Source organism: Tupaia chinensis, unplaced genomic scaffold, assembly GCF_000334495.1.
Source record: "Tupaia chinensis unplaced genomic scaffold, TupChi_1.0 Scaffold000466_1, whole genome shotgun sequence".
Taxonomy (NCBI): Eukaryota; Metazoa; Chordata; class Mammalia; order Scandentia; family Tupaiidae; genus Tupaia; species Tupaia belangeri.
In genome coordinates, this window is record NW_006159975.1 from 1,527,011 (window position 1) to 1,548,437 (window position 21,427).

Here is a 21,427-nt window from a genome sequence, read left to right on the forward strand (position 1 = left end):
CCTCCGCCCCCTCCTCCTCCCCCACCTCCTCCTCCTCCTCCCCCGCCACCTCCACCCTTACCTCCATCAACTTCACCGAAGCCATCTATTCATCCTAAAAAAAAGTTAACAGTTGCAGCTCCAGTGACTCTACCTAGTACAGCTGCACCTCCAGTTGATGCTGTTACTACTGTAGAGACCACTGCTATTCCTAGGAGTAACGGGTTACCTGTAACAAAAATATGTGCCACTGCACCTCCTCCCGTTCCTCCTAAGCCATCTTCAATTCCAACTGGACTCGTATTTACACATAGGCCTGAGCCAAGCAAACCTCCAATTGCCCCTAAACCAGCAGTTCCTCAGCTTCCGGTAACTACACAAAAACCAACAGATACACACCCCAAACCAATAGGTCTACCCCTAACTTCAAGTATGACCTTAAATTTAGTGACTTCAGCAGAATATAAATTGCCTTCCCCTACATCTCCCCTTTCTCCACATTCTAACAAGTCCTCACCAAGATTTTCCAAATCCCTCATGGAAACCTACGTAGTTATTACATTGCCATCTGAACCTGGGACTCCCACAGACTCTTCAGCTAGTCAAACAATTACCAGTTGGCCCCTGGGATCACCCCCCAAAGATCTGGTTTCCATTGAACCAGTGTTTTCTTTAGTTCCTCCTATTACAGCTGCAGAAATTTCAAGTTCTTCAGAACAGACCCTGCACATCTCAGGAGCATTGGAGACATTGTCTACTGCCCCCATTGCAACACTGTCTTCATTTCAAGCAATTCCAACCTCAGTTACACATTTTCTCACCAGCGAAGTTTCCAAGGCTGAGGTTTCAGCAGCCAGAAGTGCAGCCCCTAGTGTTGGTCTCGGCAGTGTTTCTATATCAATTCCTCCAGAGCCTCTTGCTCTAGATAACTTACATTTAGAGAAGCATCAATACAGGGAAAATGGTAAGGTGCAACTTGTTGGTGATGTCATTGATTTGCGTACAGTACCCAAAGTACAAGTTAAAGCAACTGAAAGATGTATGGATCTTTCTGCTTCCACAATGGATATGAAAAGGCAGACTACATCAAATGAAGCTTATGGGAGACAAATTAGTGCTGTTCAACCCTCTATTATAAATCTCAGCACAACTTCATCAGCAGTGCCTGCAATATCCCTGGACACTAAGACAGTGACCGTTGTCACGTGCACTGCTAGTGTAAGTTACACTACAAGCACAGAAAGTCTGTTGAGCAAAGAACATGCAATGACAACACCACTCCAGCTTACTACATCAAAGCATGCTGAGCCCCCATATAGGATGCCAAGTAGCCAGGCCTTCCATACAGTTAGAGAGGAAGCACCAATAAACTTATCTCTAGGTACTTCAGCTCATGCAGTGACACTAGCTGTTACAAAACCTGTCACCGTTCCACCTGTTGGTGTCACAAATGGATGGACAGATAGCACGACAACCCTGGGGATCACTGATGGGGAAGTAGTGGATCTCAGTACAACAAAGTCTCATAGAACTGTTATAACAATGGATGATTCGACTTCAGGTGTGGTGACCAAAATAATAGAAGATGATGAAAAACCTGTTGATTTGACTGCAGGAAGAAGAGCTGTGTGTTGTGATGTGGTTTATAAGTTACCTTTCGGGAGGAGCTGCACAGCACAGCAGCCTGCAACCACTCTTCCCGAGGATCGTTTTGGTTATAGGGATGACCACTACCAATATGATCGATCAGGGCCATATGGTTATAGAGGGATTGGAGGAATGAAACCTTCTATGTCTGATACTAATTTAGCAGAAGCTGGACACTTTTTCTATAAAAGTAAAAACGCTTTTGATTATTCTGGAGGAACTGATGCAGCAGTAGATCTAACTTCAGGGAGAATTACTGCAGGTCAGTATGATACAGCAGCAGACCTTTCCTTGAAATTTCATTATGGTGTTCCTCATCTCATTTCAGGATGAAAATGTGATCCCTTTTGCAATTTTGTTACATTTTCTCTTTCTTTGGATGTTTTGGCAACTTATTTTGGAATACGTGCGTGCTTTTATTTCTTCATTTTTTTCAAAAAAATATTTATTCTGCCTAAAGTCGCCTGCATGTGCCTGCATGTTCAACATTGCTTTTATTCTGCATTTAATTAGGTTAACCTGTGGATTTGCATGCAGTCCCATTCATTATGTTCATCGAGATGAGAGGGCTTTCAAACCCAAAAAAGCATCATTCATTCTGGGGACTGGACTATAACTGTACCCTGTATTTCAGGTGAGGTAATGGATTATTCAAGCAAGACTACAGGTCCATATCCAGAAACACGACAAGTCATTTCAGGAGTTGGGATTAGTACCCCGCAGTATTCCACAGCAAGAATGACTCCACCTCCAGGATCCCAGTATGGTGTGGGGAGTGTTTTGAGGTCATCTAATGGTGTTGTCTATTCATCAGTAGCAACTCCAGTACCTTCCACATTTGCTATCACCACACAGCCTGGCTCCATTTTCAGCACCACTGTGAGGGATTTGTCTGGGATTCATACAACTGATGCAGTGACTTCATTATCTGGCCTGCAGCAGAGTCAGCCAATGCCTAGATCATATTTCATAACAACAGGTGCATCTGAAACAGACATTGCAGTCACCAGTATTGACATCAATGCCAGTTTGCAAACTATTACAGTGGAAACTCTTACTGCTGAGACAATAGACTCTGTTCCCACTTTAACCACAGCATCTGAAGTATTTTCTGAAGTGGTGGGAGATGAAAGTGCTCTTTTAATTGTCCCCGAAGAAGATAAACAACAACAGCAGCTTGATTTGGAGCGTGAGCTCTTGGAACTGGAGAAAATTAAGCAGCAACGCTTTGCTGAGGAATTGGAGTGGGAACGTCAGGAAATTCAAAGATTCCGAGAACAAGAAAAGATCATGGTTCAAAAGAAGCTGGAGGAGCTGCAGTCTATGAAGCAGCACCTTCTCTATCAGCAAGAAGAAGAGCGGCAGGCCCAGTTCATGATGAGGCAGGAGACATTAGCTCAGCAGCAGTTACAGCTTGAGCAGATTCAACAGCTGCAACAACAACTTCACCAGCAGCTGGAGGAACAAAAGATTCGCCAGATCTACCAGTATAACTATGACCCCTCTGGAACTGCTTCTCCACAGACTACTACAGACCAAGCGATTTTGGAAGGTCAGTATGCTGCCCCAGAAGGCAGTCAGTTTTGGGCCTCTGAAGATGCAACCACCACAGCTTCAGCTGTTGTGGCAATTGAAATACCACAGAGCCAAGGATGGTACACAGTTCAGTCCGACGGTGTTACTCAATACATCGCCCCACCTGGCATCCTGAGCACTGTTTCAGAAATACCGCTGACAGATGTTGTTGTAAAGGAAGAAAAACAACCCAAAAAGAGAAGTTCTGGAGCTAAAGTTCGTGGACAGTATGATGAGATAGGGGAAAATATGGCAGATGATCCCCGATGTTTTAAAAAAATAGTGGACAGTGGTGTACAAACTGATGATGAAGATGCTGCAGACCGTAGTTATGCTAATAGGAGAAGGAGAACTAAAAAGAGTGTTGATACCAGTGTCCAAACTGATGATGAAGACCAAGATGAATGGGATATGCCTACCAGGTCAAGGAGAAAAACTCGTGTAGGAAAATATGGTGACAGCACAACAGAAGCTGACAAGACCAAAGCCCCTTCTAAAGTGTCCAGCATAGCAGTGCAAACAGTAGCAGAGATATCTGTGCAAACTGAGCCAGTCGGAACCATAAGAACACCTTCAATACGAGCACGAGTGGATGCCAAGGTAGAAATAATTAAACACATTTCAGCACCCGAAAAGACTTACAAAGGGGGCAGTTTAGGATGTCAAACAGAAACAGATTCAGACACACAAAGTCCTCAATACCTGAGTGCCACATCTCCATCCAAAGACAAGAAACGCCCAACACCTTTAGAGATTGGTTATTCATCTCACCTTCGGGCAGATTCCACACTACAGCTGGCTCCTTCCCCACCCAAATCTCCAAAAGTCCTTTATTCACCCATCTCACCACTTTCACCAGGCAAAGCCTTAGAATCAGCCTTTGTACCTTATGAAAAACCCCTCCCTGATGATATAAGTCCACAGAAAGTACTGCATCCAGATATGGCTAAAGTTCCCCCGGCAAGTCCTAAGACAGCCAAGATGATGCAGCGTTCTATGTCTGACCCCAAGCCTCTGAGTCCAACAGCAGACGAAAGTTCCAGGGCTCCTTATCAGTATACCGAGGGCTTCACGGTAAGAGTGATTCTTTTCAGTTAGAAGACAATGGATGAGTTGATGTTAATCTTGTGTTTGCAGACTTGAGGAGGTAATAAAACTCCTGGTATTTTATAAACCTAATGCTCAATTCAGTGAGTACTGTTGCATTAGAAAAATTGCAAAAAAAAAATAGAAAAGCATACAGTCACTGAAAATTACCAAGGAAAGAAAACATTTTGAGGCAAAATGAGAGAAGTTTATTCTTTTTAATTTCATGAGATCAAAAGTTTTGTTCTAATATCAGAATCTTTCAAAAGTCAGTTGTAGGGAACCAGCAGTTAGCGTAATGGCTACATCGCTGGACTCCCACGTAGTGGACCGCGGTTTGTGTCCGGGACCCTGTGGCTTAGAACTCACGTTGGGTGCGTGTGCGTGCATGCCCAAGATCCCGAGAGGAGAATGGAGGAGAACGGATTGTGGCGTGACCATCCCCCCGGGGGGTGATTTTTTGCTTTCTGTCTCTATGTCTCTCTCCGTCTGTCTGGCGAGCGCACGCACCCTATAGCGAATGAAAATCTCTCAAAAAAAAAAAAAGTCAATTGTAAAATGTGATTTAATAGAATACAATTCATATTCATTTTTAAACATGATGATAAACAGTGAATATAAGTGGATAAGGCAAAGAATGACCATACATTTAGATTATAGGTAACAGAATTCATTAATGGGAGGATCCTTAGAAATAGTCTGGTCGGTTTCCTCTTTCTTCAGCCAGAATCTTTTCATAAAAAGGCTTAGGACAAATACTGGTCAAAAGATAGCATTTCTCACACAGGCGGAGGATAGTGGAGTATAATCACCATAGTTCACCCATGCTTATCTTGTTTGTGGCAACTTTCTTCATCTAACTCAGGTAAACCATAATCCTAGTTCTTATAAAGACAAAAATAATTTGTATGATTCCTTGAATAAGAGAGATTAATTATTTAAAAATATGTAGATATGATTTGAGTGGAAAAGAATATAAACAAGTCTGTTAGACACATTTGTGAAGATCACTATTATAACTGAGAATAAGAAGTATTAATCTTTAGAAACAGATACATTCTACTTAAGACAATGTAATATATAACTGTTTAGAAGGTGATTGATAAATAATTTAGGACAAGACTTCTGTTCAAATGAAAAGTTCATCCACTGCTTTGGTTTCTCAATTATAGATCTTTGAACTCTGAGGCTTTTTCTAAGTAGGTTTTTCTGAGGTATTACTGTATTTCCACCCACCCCTTTATGTTCAACTTTGGTTGTGGGCTGAAAAATATGTCACTACATATGACTCTTAAGTCTATTTGTAGATATGTAGACACCTCAGTAAGTTAATCAATTATAAATTCTTTTTTTATGGGCAAGTTTTTGTGTGGACATGTGTTTCATTTTTCATATTTTAAAAGTTTATTTTATACATTCAATCTCTATACATCACTTAGCTTGTAACATGAATCTACCCAACATGAATGCACTTCACACCAGTCCAATTGAAGGTATTATACATGCTGTCATCAACAAATAATGATCCATTTCCATGATCCATAAATGTCTTGCCTCTCTACTTTTCTCTTTGATTACTTTCCTCACACTCTCCCCCTTCTCCTACCCTCTTCCTACAGTTTCCAGTACTGTTTCCTAGTATCATTTGATCAGGAAGTTCTTTCTCAGGTGGTATACCCTAAAAGTAAACTGTCTTCATGTGGGAATCAGAGGTCATAACTGTATAGTTAGGGAGAACCACTGGTACACTGAGATTTTGTACAGTTTATATAGATTGATTTATTCATAGCTTTGTTTCCAGAATTAAATCAATCATAAGTGTGTGTTTTAGCTGGGTTACAGTGAGCATTTATTTTTACAGCTGTGACTGACCTATAAGTTCACTTAAAGTATAACATGGAAAATGTTTAAATATGTTATATGACTGTTTTAAAAGTAATATTCAAGGCTTTCATCTTTGGGAAAAATATGTTTATCCAGTTGGTGTATTGATAACTATAATATATATATATATATATATACTTTTATTTCAAATAAGCTCTGTTAAAGAAGAGATTCAAGGTATCAATATTTTTCCTCACAGTATTTAGTTTGGATTTGACAGTGTGAAAGGTAGGATGCAATGGAGTGTGTAGATTGCATTATTGATTATATCAGTAATGTTAGTACTATTTCATTATAAAAGAAGTTGAGTAGAATAACTAAATTTTTAGTCTGAAAATACTAAATGTATTAGGCCTTGGAGAACAATTCTGTAGTTCTTCCAATTGGTCAAACTCAATGCATACTTTAAAATGTGTAATTGTATACAAATTCAAAGGTGTTGTGTTACTGCATGAATGAGGCAGACCATTTTATATACAATCAATGTTTTTTAACACTATAGATATTTTGAGTATAAAATGAGAATTTTATAATTTGTTTATATGCAGATATCTATACATATTTTTAGTTTGTTTGGAAGTAAATTAATTTCTTCATTATAGGTATGGATTCCTAAGTATTAGCTGTGCTGAAAGTAATAATCTTCTAAGTAAAATGCAAAATGTAAATTTAGGAAGTCTAGCTCAGTACTTTTCATATTGCTGATTTTCACAGACTGAGAAAGTTGAAAAAATTCACCACTCACCACTCTATCTCACAGTTAAGATAGTAACACACATAAAACACTACAGTGTAAAAGATAAATTTTAAACTATACGAGATGCTACCATCTCTTCCCAAAAGTCACAGGAAAGGTTTTAAAGAGGAGATTTTAGGCCATGAAGGTTGAGGTCTCTGTTAGACTGAAGAGGAAAAGAAAAATGGAAGTCATTCTAAATAGAACAAATAAAATGTGCAGTTTCAGACTGATGAGTAGATATAAAGCAAGGAAGAGGGAAAAAAATTGACCATAAATAGAACTGGAACAGTGAATGGCTATGTCTCAGGGCATCTAGTCTGCCAAATAATAATAAAGTTTGGATTTGTTTCTCTAGGCTATTAGGAGCCTAGACCAGAGCCATCATCATTTTTTATTTGCACTGTAGACTAGCACCTTGACTCCCTCCACTCTTGCCTTCCCTACTGTCAGTTCCTAGAAAAGCAGTTAGAGTAATTTTTGGACATGTACATCAATTTTTCCAGTTGTTAACTCGCTGCATAGCTTAAACTCTTGAAAGGAGTCTCATCAAACTCACAATGTATTAGACATTTCTTAATAAGACCCCATCTGATATAGTGGCTGTCTGTCTCATAGCTTTAGTAGTTATTCTGAATATTTACCCACCTCCTCACTGTCCTCCTGTCACAGGTCATGCTTTTATTTGGAGGTACCAACCCCTTTCCCAAGTAGGGATCATATTTTAGTATCTTTTGTCTCAGATCTTTAATGGCTCACTCCTTTGCTCAGAATTTACCTCTACAGAGAGGTTTTCTTACCTAATTCTCTGCCTATCACCATGCATCTCAATTTCTGCCTCTAAGTTTGTACATTTTATTTATTAAATATGTTATATTCCATGTTTAATTGAATATCATTTTTCTTCTCCTGAAGAGTATGAGTTCTACAAAGAACATTTTGCTTTGTTTGCTACTATTCCCAAGTGCCTAGAACAAAATAGGCTCTCAATACTTACTGAATAAATTTATTAAAGGGAGGATTATATAGAAATAACAGGCTAAAATACATATTAAAAGACTCTGGCAGTTTGGCCAGCAGATTGCATGGTGGTTAGGCCACTGGAACCCACATGGCTGACTCTGTGTTTTGAGTCTCAGACCCAGTGGCTTGGAAAACTTGCCCGGTAAGTTTAGCTGTGTGCCCCAAATCCCAAGAGGACAGTGGAGGAAAAGGGATTCAGGTGACCATCCCCACTAGGCAGTGATTTCTACTTTTTCTCTCTTTTTCTATCTGTCTCTCCATCTCTCTCCAGCAAGCTCATGTGCCCTCATGGCAAAAATTTTAAAAGAAGAAAAAGAAAAAAAATAGTGGCTTACATTGCTGTTGCCACAACCTGGGCCCATCTTAGCAAAGTTTTGTTGGTAACTTAAATTGATATCATTTTTGCTTAAAATGTCAGTTCTACTTTGATTTATTTTTATATAGACATTTGAAACATGGAACACAAGTTACAGGATTTTAGGCTATTGGCAAGTCCAACAATCTTAGATTTGTGAAAATAATGCTTTAGAGTAGACTAGTGACTTGATCATTGTTCATTAATAAACCAATACCCTGGCCAGATTTAGAGTGCCAAACTTCACACTCTACAGTTACCTTTTTTGTTAGTCTCTGCTGAAACTTATTGAACATTTTCTAATTATATTGTGTTAATTAAGTGCCATGTTTGGTATTTGTTCTTTTATCTTGTCATTTGCTTTACAGTCCTTAAAATTCCAGTTTAAATCTCTCAGTTGGACTTATTCATCTTTTAAATTTATTCTTTCTTGTTCTCACTAATTATTTCAATCATTCATTGCTCTTTGCTAGATACTGTGGTTAACCCTAAAGATACAAGGTAAAACAGAGAGGCAGAGTTCATGCTTGACCTCCTGTCACTGGGATCATTTTGTTCTTGCCCTCACATTATGTTAGTTTGCTAGGACTTTCACAACAAAGTACTAAAACTGGGTGGCTTAAGCAATAGAAGTGTATTGTTTCACAGTTCTAGAAGCCACAAAAATCAAGGTGTCAGTCAGCAGGTTTGGTTCGTTCCTTCCAAGGTCTTGCGGGAAGGATCTCTTCAGACCTCTCTTCTGACTTCAGCTACTCCTCTTGAATTGTAATTAACTGTTTTTTTCTTGCATTTCTTCACATTATGCGTGTCTCTCTCTGTTCTCAAATGTCCCCTTTTATAATGATACCAGTCAATTCTATTTATTAGGACCCACACTAATGTCCTTGTTTTCACTGGATTATCTCTGTAAAGACCTTATATCCAGCAGATGGTCTAGTGATTACTTTGCTGGACTCTCACGTGACTAACCTTGGCTTGAGTCCCAAACCCAGTGGTTTGAAAATTACACGAGGTACATGTTCATGTGTGTCCAAGATTCCAGGAGGGGAATGAGATGAAGGGATTTCAGCATAGCCATTCCTCTTGGGGAGTGATTTCTCATTTTACCTTTCTCTCTCTCTCTCTCTCTCTCTCTCTCTGTGTGTGTGTGTGTGTATGTGTGTGATGCACGCAGGCACTTTTATCACAAAAACTTATTAAAAAAAAAAAGGACCTTATATCTAAACAGGCGCACATTCTGAGGTATTAGGTTAAAGTTCTGGCTTATCTTTTTTTGTTTGTTTGTTTTTCCCTAGGGGTCGGCACAATTATACCTATGTCCTATAACAAAGCACTACCTTCTTTCTGTTGTTCATAGGCAAATATTGTTTATTTATTTTTTGTTTATTTATTTTTGGTCTTCTTTTCATTCTTTCCTTAGTAATTCTTTTTTTTTTTTCTTTCCTTAGTAACTATCTCATAAGATTTTGGGAGAGCTTTAATTATTACAGAATTCTTCCTTAAGACTAAAATCTCTCTTGCTGGAATTTCAATATATTTGTGTCAATTCTGTAATTTGAAGCAAGTATTTAATTTTTTTTCCTTTTCTAATAAATAAGAATACAACTATGTGGCATGAGTTTATTTCAAGAATTGCATTTTCTTGGTCATGTCACATTTTTACATCTAAATTAAGTTAAGCATGATAATATGTACATTCAGAGGCCCACCCCATCTGAAAAGACTTTTATAAAATATACATATACTGTTTCTCTCTTATTTATTTATTGTCTTTTTTTCTTCCACCAGAACTTAGTACTCAGAAAGATGCCTGACTCATAATAATAATGTAATCTGGTGTGTTAGCAAGTGAATGGACTTCCTTATACATAAAATTATTTTCAGTGTTTGGGGATTCACAAGTTCCCTACTCCCACCTAAAACAAAAAGACAAAAAGAAAGCAAAAGCAAACAAACAAAACCATCTCAATCCTATTACTTTTTGTAGTTTAGTATTAGTTCTTCCTTCTGCTTTCTACTCCATTTTACTTCCATTTCGTAAATAGATGACATTATACTTTCTCAGAAGTTATTTCAATCCAATATTTTTGATTTATCTATGGATTATCTCTAGTATCATGTCTATGAAGATTTTATAAATTATAAACCAGAGTACCAAAATGCATTTCTCCTGTTTTTGTTTTTGTTTTTTTTTCTTTCTTCTGTATAAGGGACTGATTTGTATCACTAAATCAGATGATCAGTAACTTCAGGAAGGAAAGTTAGCATAGAATGTTTTCTACAAAGTTGGGAGAAAGTGACATTATCCATGGGGATAATGTACCTTCAAAGAATTTGTTTGGAGCTATAATGTGCCTAATTCATTCTAAGATTGACCTCTCCAAAATTAGAATATTTTGAATTATTTCTCTATCAAAAAAGACTTACATAAGTTCGAGATAGCTCATATTTTGTGAAAGATAAAAAGCATGCTATTGGAGCCATCAGATGGTGTAATGGCCGTCGCTGGACTCCCATGTAATCAACTGCACTTCAAGTCCCAGACTCAGTGGCTTAAACTCATGCCTGACACGTGTGCGTGTGTGCCAAAGATCCAGAGAAGAGAATGAAGGAAAAAGATTGCTGCATGGCCATCCCCCCTGGGGGTGATTTTCTCTCTTTGTCTCTGTTTTTCTAGTAAGTGCACGCACCCTATAGCAACCCCCCCCCACGTACACACATACACACACTCAAAACACATATGCTATTAAATAGTAAACCATTTTATCCCACTTTTAGACTTAATGATTTAAGAGCAATTTTAATGATAGGCAAACGCCTTATTAAAATATTTTTGTTCTGGAGGGACCAGCAGTTAGTGTAATGGCTATGTCACTGGACTCCCATGTAGTCAACCACAGTTCGAGTCCCAGACCCCGTGGCTTAAATTCACGCTGGGCATGTGTGCATGCTTGCATGCCCAAGATCCAGAGAGGAGAATGGAGGAGAAGGGATTGTGACATGGCCATCCCCCCTGGGGGAGTGATTTCTCGCTCTTTGTCTCTCTCTCTCTGGCGAGCGCAGGCACCCTATAGCAAAAACCTCTCCCCCGCAAAAAAAAAAAAAAAATTTGTTCTGGGGCTGGCCAGGTGACATGGTGGTTAAAGCAGCTGGATCCCACATGGCCAAGACCAGTGTTCAATTCCCAGACCCAATGACTTGAAAAACACACTGAGCATATATGTATACCTGCCCAAAATCCCAAAAGGAGAATGGAGGAGAAGAGATTGTGTCTGTGTCTTGGCCATTCCCCCAGGGGGTGATTTCTCACTTTTCCTCTCTTTTTCTTTCTGTCTACATTATAGTGCACATGCCCTATAACACAAACTAAAATATATATTAAAAATCCTTTTCTTGCTCTAGATTATAACTCAGAATCCTATTGCAGAACAAATGGTATTCATGATTTGATTTTTACAAGGACATGTTTGGCTTCACTGATTGCTATTTTGATAGGTATTTTTACAGTTTTGGAATCCTTTAATACCTATTTTTTTTGAGACTTTTTGCTATAGGGTGCGTACGCTCTCCAGACAGAAAGAGACAGAGAGATAGAAAGTGAAAAATCACCCCCCAGCCCCCCAGGGGGGATGGCCAAGCCGCAATCCCTTCTTCTCCATTCTCCTCTCGGGATCTTGGGCATACACGCATACATGCCTGGCATGAGTTTAAGCCTCCGGGTCCGGGACTCAAACTGCAGTCGGCTACGTGGGAGTCCAGCGACATAGCCATTATGCTAACTGCTGGTCTCTAATATCTATTTTTGAGAACAATTTTTATAACCTAAAGTGAGAAATTTTATTGCTGTGATTCCTGCGGAATATACAGATTTAAGAAGTAATGACTATGATGGCTAAATGCAATATGAAAAATAATATTTATTAGGGGTTTTTTTTATTACTTTCTTTGAAAAACAACATAAGAAATTTACATATTAAAACTGACTTTGATGAAACGAGCTGTTGTTAGATTTGTTTTGTTTTGTTTTATTTATTAGTCTTGTTATCCAATTTTTGCTAAAGGGTGCACAAACTTATGAGAGAGAGCGAGAAGGAAAGTGAGAAAGCCTCCCCATGAGAGATGGCCACACTGCAATCTCTTCACCTCATTTCTCCCTCCTTTCAGTATTTTAGGTACATATGCACAAACATCCAGTGTATTTTTCATGCTACCTGATCCAGGACTTGAACTGCACATTTGGCCATGTAGAGTCTAGCCCCCTTGGGACCAGCTGACATAGCGTAATGGCTATGTCACTGGACTCCCATGTAGTCGATCACAGTTCACGTCCTGCACCCAGTGGCTTCAAACTCAGGCTAGGCGGGTGTGCGTGCGTACCCAGGATCCCAAGAGGAGCATGGAGGAGAAGGGATTACAGCGCGGCCATCCCCCCGGGGGGTGATTTCTCGCTTTCTATCTCTCTGTCTGTCTGGCCAGCGCACATGCCCTATAGCAAAAACCTCTCCAAAAAAAAAAAAAAGAATCTAGCCACCTTAACAAACACGTGGTGGATAGTTCAGGCTAAAAAGTGGAGATACTCACTTATGTCAAAGTCAATTATTAATATATTAAAGATTGACTTTGTTGGGACAAGCAGATGGTCAAGTCCTGGACCTGGCAGCTTAAAACTCATGCCAGACATGTGTGCATGACCAAAAGGAGAAGGGGTTGCTCCCTCTGGGGGTGATTTCTTGCTTTCTATCTCTGTTTCTCTCTGTATCTCTGGCAAGCACACATAACCTATTACAAAAATCTCTCTTTAAAAAAAAAGAAAAAAAAGATTGGCTTTGTAAATAATAGAAGATTCATTCATCTTTAGCTCTTACCTCCTTCATTAATGTTTTCTCATAATATTTCTTATGATTTAAGTATTGTACTTTAAAATCCAACTCTCTTAACATTAAAATAGGAAATATAGTCTTTAAATGATTTTTAAAATTAATGGCAGTAAGATAATTCACACTTATTTATAATTGGATAAGATGATAAAAATTCATTAAAACAAATGTATACAAATGTGAATAAGTGAAAACCAGAAAGTTAAGTTGATGTCATTTTAGTGTTCAATAGTGAACATTTCCGTTTCATTGCAATCAATATCTAAGGATTGAAACAAATCTTTTCAATACTGAAGGAAAGAAAATAAAAGCATTTGTGTTATCCTTCCTAGACATACCTATTTCAAAATATGTAAATTAACATGGTTCTAAGAAGCAGATTTATATTACTCTTGTTCAGTGTAAAAACTCTGCCTAAATACTAAATATTGTAACATGCCAATTTAAGTAATACAAGGGAGCTCTAACTTAATAAAAGATTGATTATTACCCAGTTAAAAAATATAGATTGTTTGGGTGACTTGTACATCAGACCATGAAGGAATTCACAAACTCATAGAGTGGGCAGAGGCAGAAAAGTTGATTCACTATCCAACACAGGAGAGAGCTGTATCACCCTTGAGGAGTGAGGGGCTACAGGATTTTATCAGGTCTTAGGGAATGGGGAGTTACGGTTGGAGAGTCAAGGTAGTCAGGCTGACTGGCTGGTCCTTCACAACACCTGGGTTGTTTTGTTGTTTTCTCTGTGTATGATTAATTTTGGTGCCAGCGATCAAGCAGTGTAACAATCTTTATGTCTGAAAACAAGCACTTAGAAAAACAAGGTAAGCCATTTGCTGAAAAGTTAAGGCAGGGCCAACTGACTCCAGGAAAAGAAGGAGGGAAAAACATGTCTGAGAAAAGGGGAAAAAAAAAAAAAATGCCTGAGCCACATGGGAGGCACTAAATGTGACCTTTCTTGGGGCATTATTTAATATGACTTAGCTTTCTAAGTAGTTTATCATATTAGTTTCTTAAGTCACTATGCTTTCCACTTTGAACAGTTGTGTAGTTTGTAACTGACTCTACAATAAAGCTCCATACATATTCTCCCAAATACATCTGCCTCCAAAGTACATACCCATGTACACTTCTGTATATAACATCAGGTTGCTTTAGGCTACCTCTTCAGTTTAAGAATTAAAACATGGAGAACTTCATTATCACATAGCTTGAAACTAGGCTCTTGGGAAACTATGCTTTAATTTCTCTGATTTCTCAGAAAGTAGATAACATCTTAGTCTGGGTTTTGTAGCATAGTGACATGAGTGACCAAATTTTAATTTCTGACCCACTAGGTAATATATTTTAGCAATACAGAGACCAGGCAAGTCTGTCCATCTGTTTTTCCTGACAAAACTCAACCCTAATCACAGAGCTCAGTCTACAGGCATAGATGCTACTTTTATGGTTTAGTCATTTACTTCTGTGAAAAGAACTACTCCTAGTAAGGGGAATTAGTACTAATTTTCAACAGAGAGAGTCTTGTAATACTTCATGAAAGACTCAGCATCACAACATTAATTCCTTTTGACATGAATAAATGTGCATGAATTTTTTTTCAATGTGACACAAGAATTACAGCGATAGAATTAGTTCACACAAACAAAAAGCAATAGTACTGTGTTTAGAAAATCTTCAGTACATCCTCTATTTTTGGCAAGAATCATTGCCTGTAAATGCTCACTCACATGCGCAGCAACCAATAAATTCAGATTTTGTTGATTATCCATTTGAAAAATCATCTGGTCACCGATCCATTTCTACTTGTATTTTCATGGTACTGAATGTGAAGAGTTGAGACTCAAAACATTACCCTTTTAAAATAACACTTAATAAAATGATAAAATAACACTTACAATAACACTTAATAAAAAGATTGTCATGTTTTTATAAGCCCATGAACTTTATCTTTGAGAAGACTGAATGCGATTTTTCTTCTCACTGATCTATTCTACTTTACTATCCCTTAATCACTATGAATAGCACTATAACATCTTCTGAAAACCTAAATGCTTATGCCATAAATTTTGTTACCAATGCATAGTATAATTTTAAGGGAACTGTTTTATATGGTTTAGGTTTACGAAGAAGAAATATTTTATCCACTTCAAATGGATAAATAGATAAAAAAAAAATCTCTGAATTATTTTAATGTCATGTCCCTATGTCATGTTCTAGATTAAGGGATAATCAAAGAGACAGAAACAATCAAAAAGTAGGTATTCCTATGACTTTGTGATTTTGTGATTAAACACTTCAATAATTGAAGCATAAAGTATGTCTGTTATCTTGGGGGCCAGCAGTTAGCATAATGGCTATGTCGCTGGACTCCCATGGAGTCGACCGCAGTTGGAGTCCCAGACCCGGTGGCTTAAACACACGCCAGGCACATATGCATGCGTGCCCAAGATCCTGAGAGGAGAATGGAGGAGAAGGCTTGGCCATCCCCCTTGGGGGGCGATTTCTTGCTTTCTATCTGTCTCTCTCTGTCTTCCTGGCGAGCTCACGTGCCCTATAGCAAAACACCTCTTTTAAAAAAGGAAAAAAAAGTATATCTGTTATCTCAATATAATTTGGCGAAGACTTTGCATCACTATCAAAGTTGTCATTATATTTCCCATGGGTTTTGATAAGCAGTTCTTGAATTATTCTTCAAATTACTAATGATCTCATACTCTAGAAAACACAGTCAATAGCAAGTATAATTCTCATACTCCATGTCCAGAAATGTAGCATAAAAGAGATTTACATTCTGCAACATATAATTTTGTTCTCATGAGAGATCCAGTGCATAAATACATTATAGAAGCATTGGAATCACTACAGTATCTCTTTATGGACCAGTGATTTGTTCTCAAAATGGAATAATTCGTTGGCAGGCAGTCTTGCAATATCCAGCATCCCGGAGTCCCAAAAATGACCTCTGATAAGAAACAAGGGGAAGATGCATTCCCTCTTTTTAATATACATTTCAAGACAAGTGTCCATGTTAATTATTAGAAATTTTTATTAACTTTATTATGCCATTTCAGATTTCCACATAAAACACATAATACATTTTTCTGATAAAAGAATATAATCATTATCTTATTGTAACATTATGATCTTAAAGAAGAAAACAGCATTAAACAATTATACATTGCATTCTGCATTCTACTCCAGCAACACAATGTAAAGTTAAATGACCTAGAAATAAGAAAATAAGAGCTCTCCATATTAATTGTTGATGGATCTGTTATATATTTCTCTCTTTGATTTTATTTTTTTAATTGATACATGATAATGTACGTATAGATGCAATTTGTAGCTTTGATATACATATACATTATTTAATAATCAAATCAGGGTTGTTACCATATGTATCACATCATGCATTTATCATTTCTTTGTGGTGAGAACATTAAAAATGTTCCCTTTTAGGTGTTTTGGAATAATACATTATTGTTAGCTATATTTCCCTACTGAGCAATAAAACACAAGGGCTTATACCTCCAATTTAATTTAAAATTTTGTACCCATTTTCAGACTTTTTCTTATCCCCCATCTCTTCCTGAATCTCTGATAACCACTGTTCTATTTTCTACTTCTAAGACATCAACTTTTTAAGATTGTACATATCAGTGAGATCATGCAATATTTATCTATGGCTAATTTATATAACTCAGTGTAAGATTTCCTAGGGGTGTCCATGTTGTCTCAAATATATAATTGGATTTTATTATTTTTCATGGCTGAGTAGTATTCTATTAGGTAGATAAACCACATATTTTAATCCATTCATTCATTGTGGGATATTCAGGTTGTTTCCATGTCTTGTAAGTAGTGCAGCAATAAACATGGAGTGCAGCTATCTCTTTGACATATTGATAGCATTGCCTTTGTGTATATATATATATATATATATATATATATATCCAGAAGTGGAATTGCTGAGCCATATGATAGTTATTTTAACTAATTAATTAATTTTTTAGTTTCTCTATAGAGTCCATATGCTCATCAGAGAGAGAAAGACAGGGAATATGAATCATATATTCAGAAATCAGCCCCAGGGGGATAACCATGCCACAATCTCTTTTTCAGTTTCCTCTCAGGATTTTGGGCACACACACACATGTACTCAGTGTGATTTTTAAGGAAATAGGTTCAGAATTCCAACCTCACAGTCGCCCATGTGGGACCCAGCTCCTTAAACTCCATACCACCTGCTGACTCTATTTTTTAATTTTTTGAGGAACCTCTATACTGTTTTCTGTAATAACTGTACTGATTTACATTCTCACCAATAGTGTGTAAGGGTTCCCTTTTCTCCATGTCTGTGCTAGCCCTTAATCTTTTCTTTTTGTTAGTAGCCATTATCATTGGAGTGAAGTGGTATTTCCTTGTCACTTCAAGCATGGCATAAAATTTTAATTTATAATTTCTTAAATGAAATTTCTCTTTTGGCATAGGGCAACAAAAGTAATTGATAGCTTATCTGTTTTATTGTTAGCTTCATATAAAAACCAAGTTAAGTAATATTTTTGTACACGTATAGTTTGCTTTAATATTCAGCAAATGTGTAGGCTTTATACTGTAGAACTTTATGTTTTCTGTTTTGTGAAAGGTGGCATATATAGCCACATTTCATCCTTACTGTAATGAGAATCATAATATTAGCAGTTGTCATTTACGTGGAGATTTCTACTAACAAGCAATTAGACACTTCAAGTTGCAGTGTCATGATTAAATGCAAATCATAAATAGTTTTCAGTACACCAGGTGAAGCAACCTGGTTCTTCTATACATAGCCTCACCATCTTTTTTCCAAGTGAATCATTATTAGATTTGGTAGTGAACTTCAAAAATCTTTATCATTTTAAGAAAGGCATTTAGCTCATGATTTTGGGAATTCTTGATACCAACGAATAATCATTTTTTTCATGAGTTCTTGTGTGCCTATTTAATAATACATACATACATTCCAAAATGTTTATAGATTTTCTTTCCAAATGGAATTTTTAAGTTTATTCATTTATTTCATTCTTGGAGGGGGTTATTCTTGACAGAGACTTCATACTGTGATACTTCCCCCAACCCTGTAGTCAGCCAGAATGATGGGTACACCTACAAGAACCCCAGTGTGTTGGGGTAAACACGAGACAAAAACCTGGTGCCTTCCCACAAGTTTTCCAAAATCATGCAGCAGCATCCCTACTGCCTACACCACTGTGGGCAGGCCCAAAGAAAACTTCAAAAAGTATTGCTGTTGTTTTAGGAGTGCATACTATAATAGCAATAAATTAACCGTGTGTAATATCTAACATTTACTGTGTGTTTGCCATGGACTATTTACTATTTACATCAGCACTATTATGTAGAAAAATGCTTTTTCCCTTGAAAATAATTGCTTCTTATATTTAGAAATCCATAATTCTCTTAGAGCAGAAACAGTTACACATAGGTAAATATGCAAAGATAGCTCAAAGTAATAGCTATCTTCTAAAAAATGCCATGTTCTTAATTAGGAAGTGAGATGATTGTGTACAAATGATTTCAGAGGGGTACTGGGCTAAATCTCCAAAGTTTTCATTCTACCAAATGACATTATATTGTCAGAAATTTATTTCTCTGAGTAACAAAGAACTCCCTCCCAGGACTAGCAGTTAGCGTAATGGCTATGTCGCTGAACTCCCATGTAGTCGACCACGGTTTGAGTCCCAGACCTGGTGATTTTAACTCACGCTGGATGTGTGTGCGTGCCCAAGGTCCCGAGAGGAGAATGGAGGAGAAGGGATTGCGGCGTGGCCATCCCCCCTGGGGGGTGATTTCTCGCTTTCTGTCTCTCTGTCTCTCTCTGTCTTTCTGGCGAGCGCACGAGCCCTGTAGCAAAAGCCTCTCATAAAAATAAAATAAAATAAAAACTCCCACCCAACACACACACACACACACACACACACACATACACACACAAACAAACTATTAAACTTTGCATATTCTTGAGAGGCATCTAATTTTCAAATTTACAAGAAACAAATTGCTTATATATAAAGAAGAAACATAGGGAACTCAAGAAGGACCACGTCCATTGACCTTATCCTGAAAGGGCTTCAACATTAATCTTCACATATAAGTCATTGTGCATTTGGTTTTGTATACATTTGAAGTGATTAAATGTCAATACTTAAAATACATCAGTAACTTCATTGGGAGCATTTATTCATTTCTTACGTATCAAGAATATTAAAAAGTGGAAATAGTCTGGGCCCCTCTCTCATGCCAGTAAGCCCTGCATTTGCTGAGGTAGCCATGCAGCTAAGAGAGACCACAATTTCTGGAAAACTGTGCAGGAAATGGAAAAGTCTAAAAAAAACACATTTTGCCCATTGAAAATTATTAACTTTTATGCCTGTTCTGAAATCAGCAATTTTGGAAACCCAAAATATTTTTCACTTAAAAATCTAACCTAGAAAATTAAAACCTTAGAATAGATTCCAAAGGAAAAAGTGCTAAGGTTTCAACTAAAATCTCAAAGAACTGTGGAGAAAAGGAAGTGTTCCTGTGGTGCTTAATTAACAGCCTAATGAATTACCCTAATTTCTTGGAAGCAGCCAAGGATTGGTCCATTCTTACCCAGTAGGAACTGTGAGCCAGGAATAATGCTGAAGCTGTAATCCAGAGAGTGTGCTGAATACAGAGAGAGTTATTTCTGGATCTAGAATCACAGCTTTGCATCAGAACATAACCCAAAAAGGCAAGGTGGAACAAAGCAGTAAAGAGTGGACACATGTAACAGCCTCTGGCAGACATACCAGAATAAATGCACTGTCTGTCAAAAGAACATGAGGTTGGAACCAGCAGTTGGCGTAATGGCTATGTCACTGGACTGCCATGTAGTCAACCGCAGTTCGAGTCCCAGACCCGGTGGCTTAAACTCATGTGGGGTGCATGTGTGTGCGTGCCCAAGATCCCGAGAGAAAAATAGAGGAGAAGAGATTGCAGCGTGGCCATCCCCCTGGGGGTGATTTCTAACTTTCTGTCTCTCTGTCCCTCTCTTTCTGGTGAGCATACGCATACTATAGCAAAAACCTCTCCAAAAAAAAAAGAAGATCATGAGGCCAAGAGAACATGAACAAGACAAACAGGCATAAAAAGGATATTCAAAAATTTTTACAAAGAAACGTGTATTATTGAAAATAATCCACATGTTTCAAAATTTTTGCACCAAAACAAACATGCTAATTTTTATAATATCTCTGAATAGGATCTAGTTTGAGGCACTAAGAAAGATAACCCATTGGGACCAGCAAATGGGGCAATGGTTACATTGCTGGATTTTCGTGTAGTTTACTATAGTTCGAGTCCCGGACCCGGAGGCACACACACACACCAGGCATATGTGTGTGTGTGTGTGTGTGTGTGCCCAAAATCCCAAGAGGAAACGGAGGAGAAGAGATTGTGGCATGGCCATCCCCCATGGGAGGTGATTTCTGCTGTCTTTCTCTATCTCTCTGACAAGTGCATGTGCCCTATAACAAAAAACCCTCATATATACACACACAAAAAAACTAGAATAACTCATCAACTTAAAAAGAGCCTCTATCAGAGCTATATGATTTCTGTTAAAATTGCACAATAACTAAGTTTATGGTGAAGCTTGGGCAGAAGAATGGTGGAAGTAGTTGATGCTTTACCAAAACTTTAGGGGGCCAATGCTCCAAAGAAACCAGCAGTTTAGAAATGGATAACTTTTTTTTTTTGCAAGACTTTTGCTGTGAGGTGCATGTGCTTTCCAGAGAGAAAGAGAGAGACAGAAAGTGAGAAATCACTGCCCAGGGGGATGGCAACACTGCAATCTCTTCTCCTCCTTTCTCTGCTAGGAATCTTGGGCATGTATGCATCTATGCCTGGCATGAGTTTTAAGTGGTCAAGTCCAGGACTCAAACCATTGTTGGTTATGTGGGAGTCCAGTTACATAACCATTCTCCATCTGCTGGTCCCTTGTTTGTTTGTTTGTTTTTTAAGGTGTTTTGCCATAGGGCATATATGATTACTGGAGAGAGTCAGAGAAAAAGAGAAGAAAAGTGAGAAATCCCCCTCCCCCACCCCCTCCAGGGATTGGCCACACTGCAATCCCTTCTCCTTTCTCTACTTAGGATTTTGGGCATGCAAACACATGCACCCAGTGTGATTTTCAAGCCTCTATGCCAGGGACTTGAACTGTGGACATTTTTTTTTTTTTTT

General features: G+C 37.9%; 1 protein-coding gene across 1 annotated transcript in view; it reads left to right on the forward strand.

Moving 5' to 3' along the window:
* The window catches only part of PCLO (piccolo presynaptic cytomatrix protein), a 445,966-nt gene that overhangs the window by 241,249 nt on the left and 183,290 nt on the right, over window positions 1–21,427 (forward strand). The window contains exons 8-9 of the mRNA XM_006155762.3: window positions 1–1,888; window positions 2,261–4,275. The exon at window positions 1–1,888 is cut by the window's left edge and continues 1 nt beyond it. Coding sequence (XP_006155824.1) covers window positions 1–1,888; window positions 2,261–4,275 — 3,903 coding nt within the window. The remainder of the gene's footprint in view (window positions 1,889–2,260; window positions 4,276–21,427) is intronic.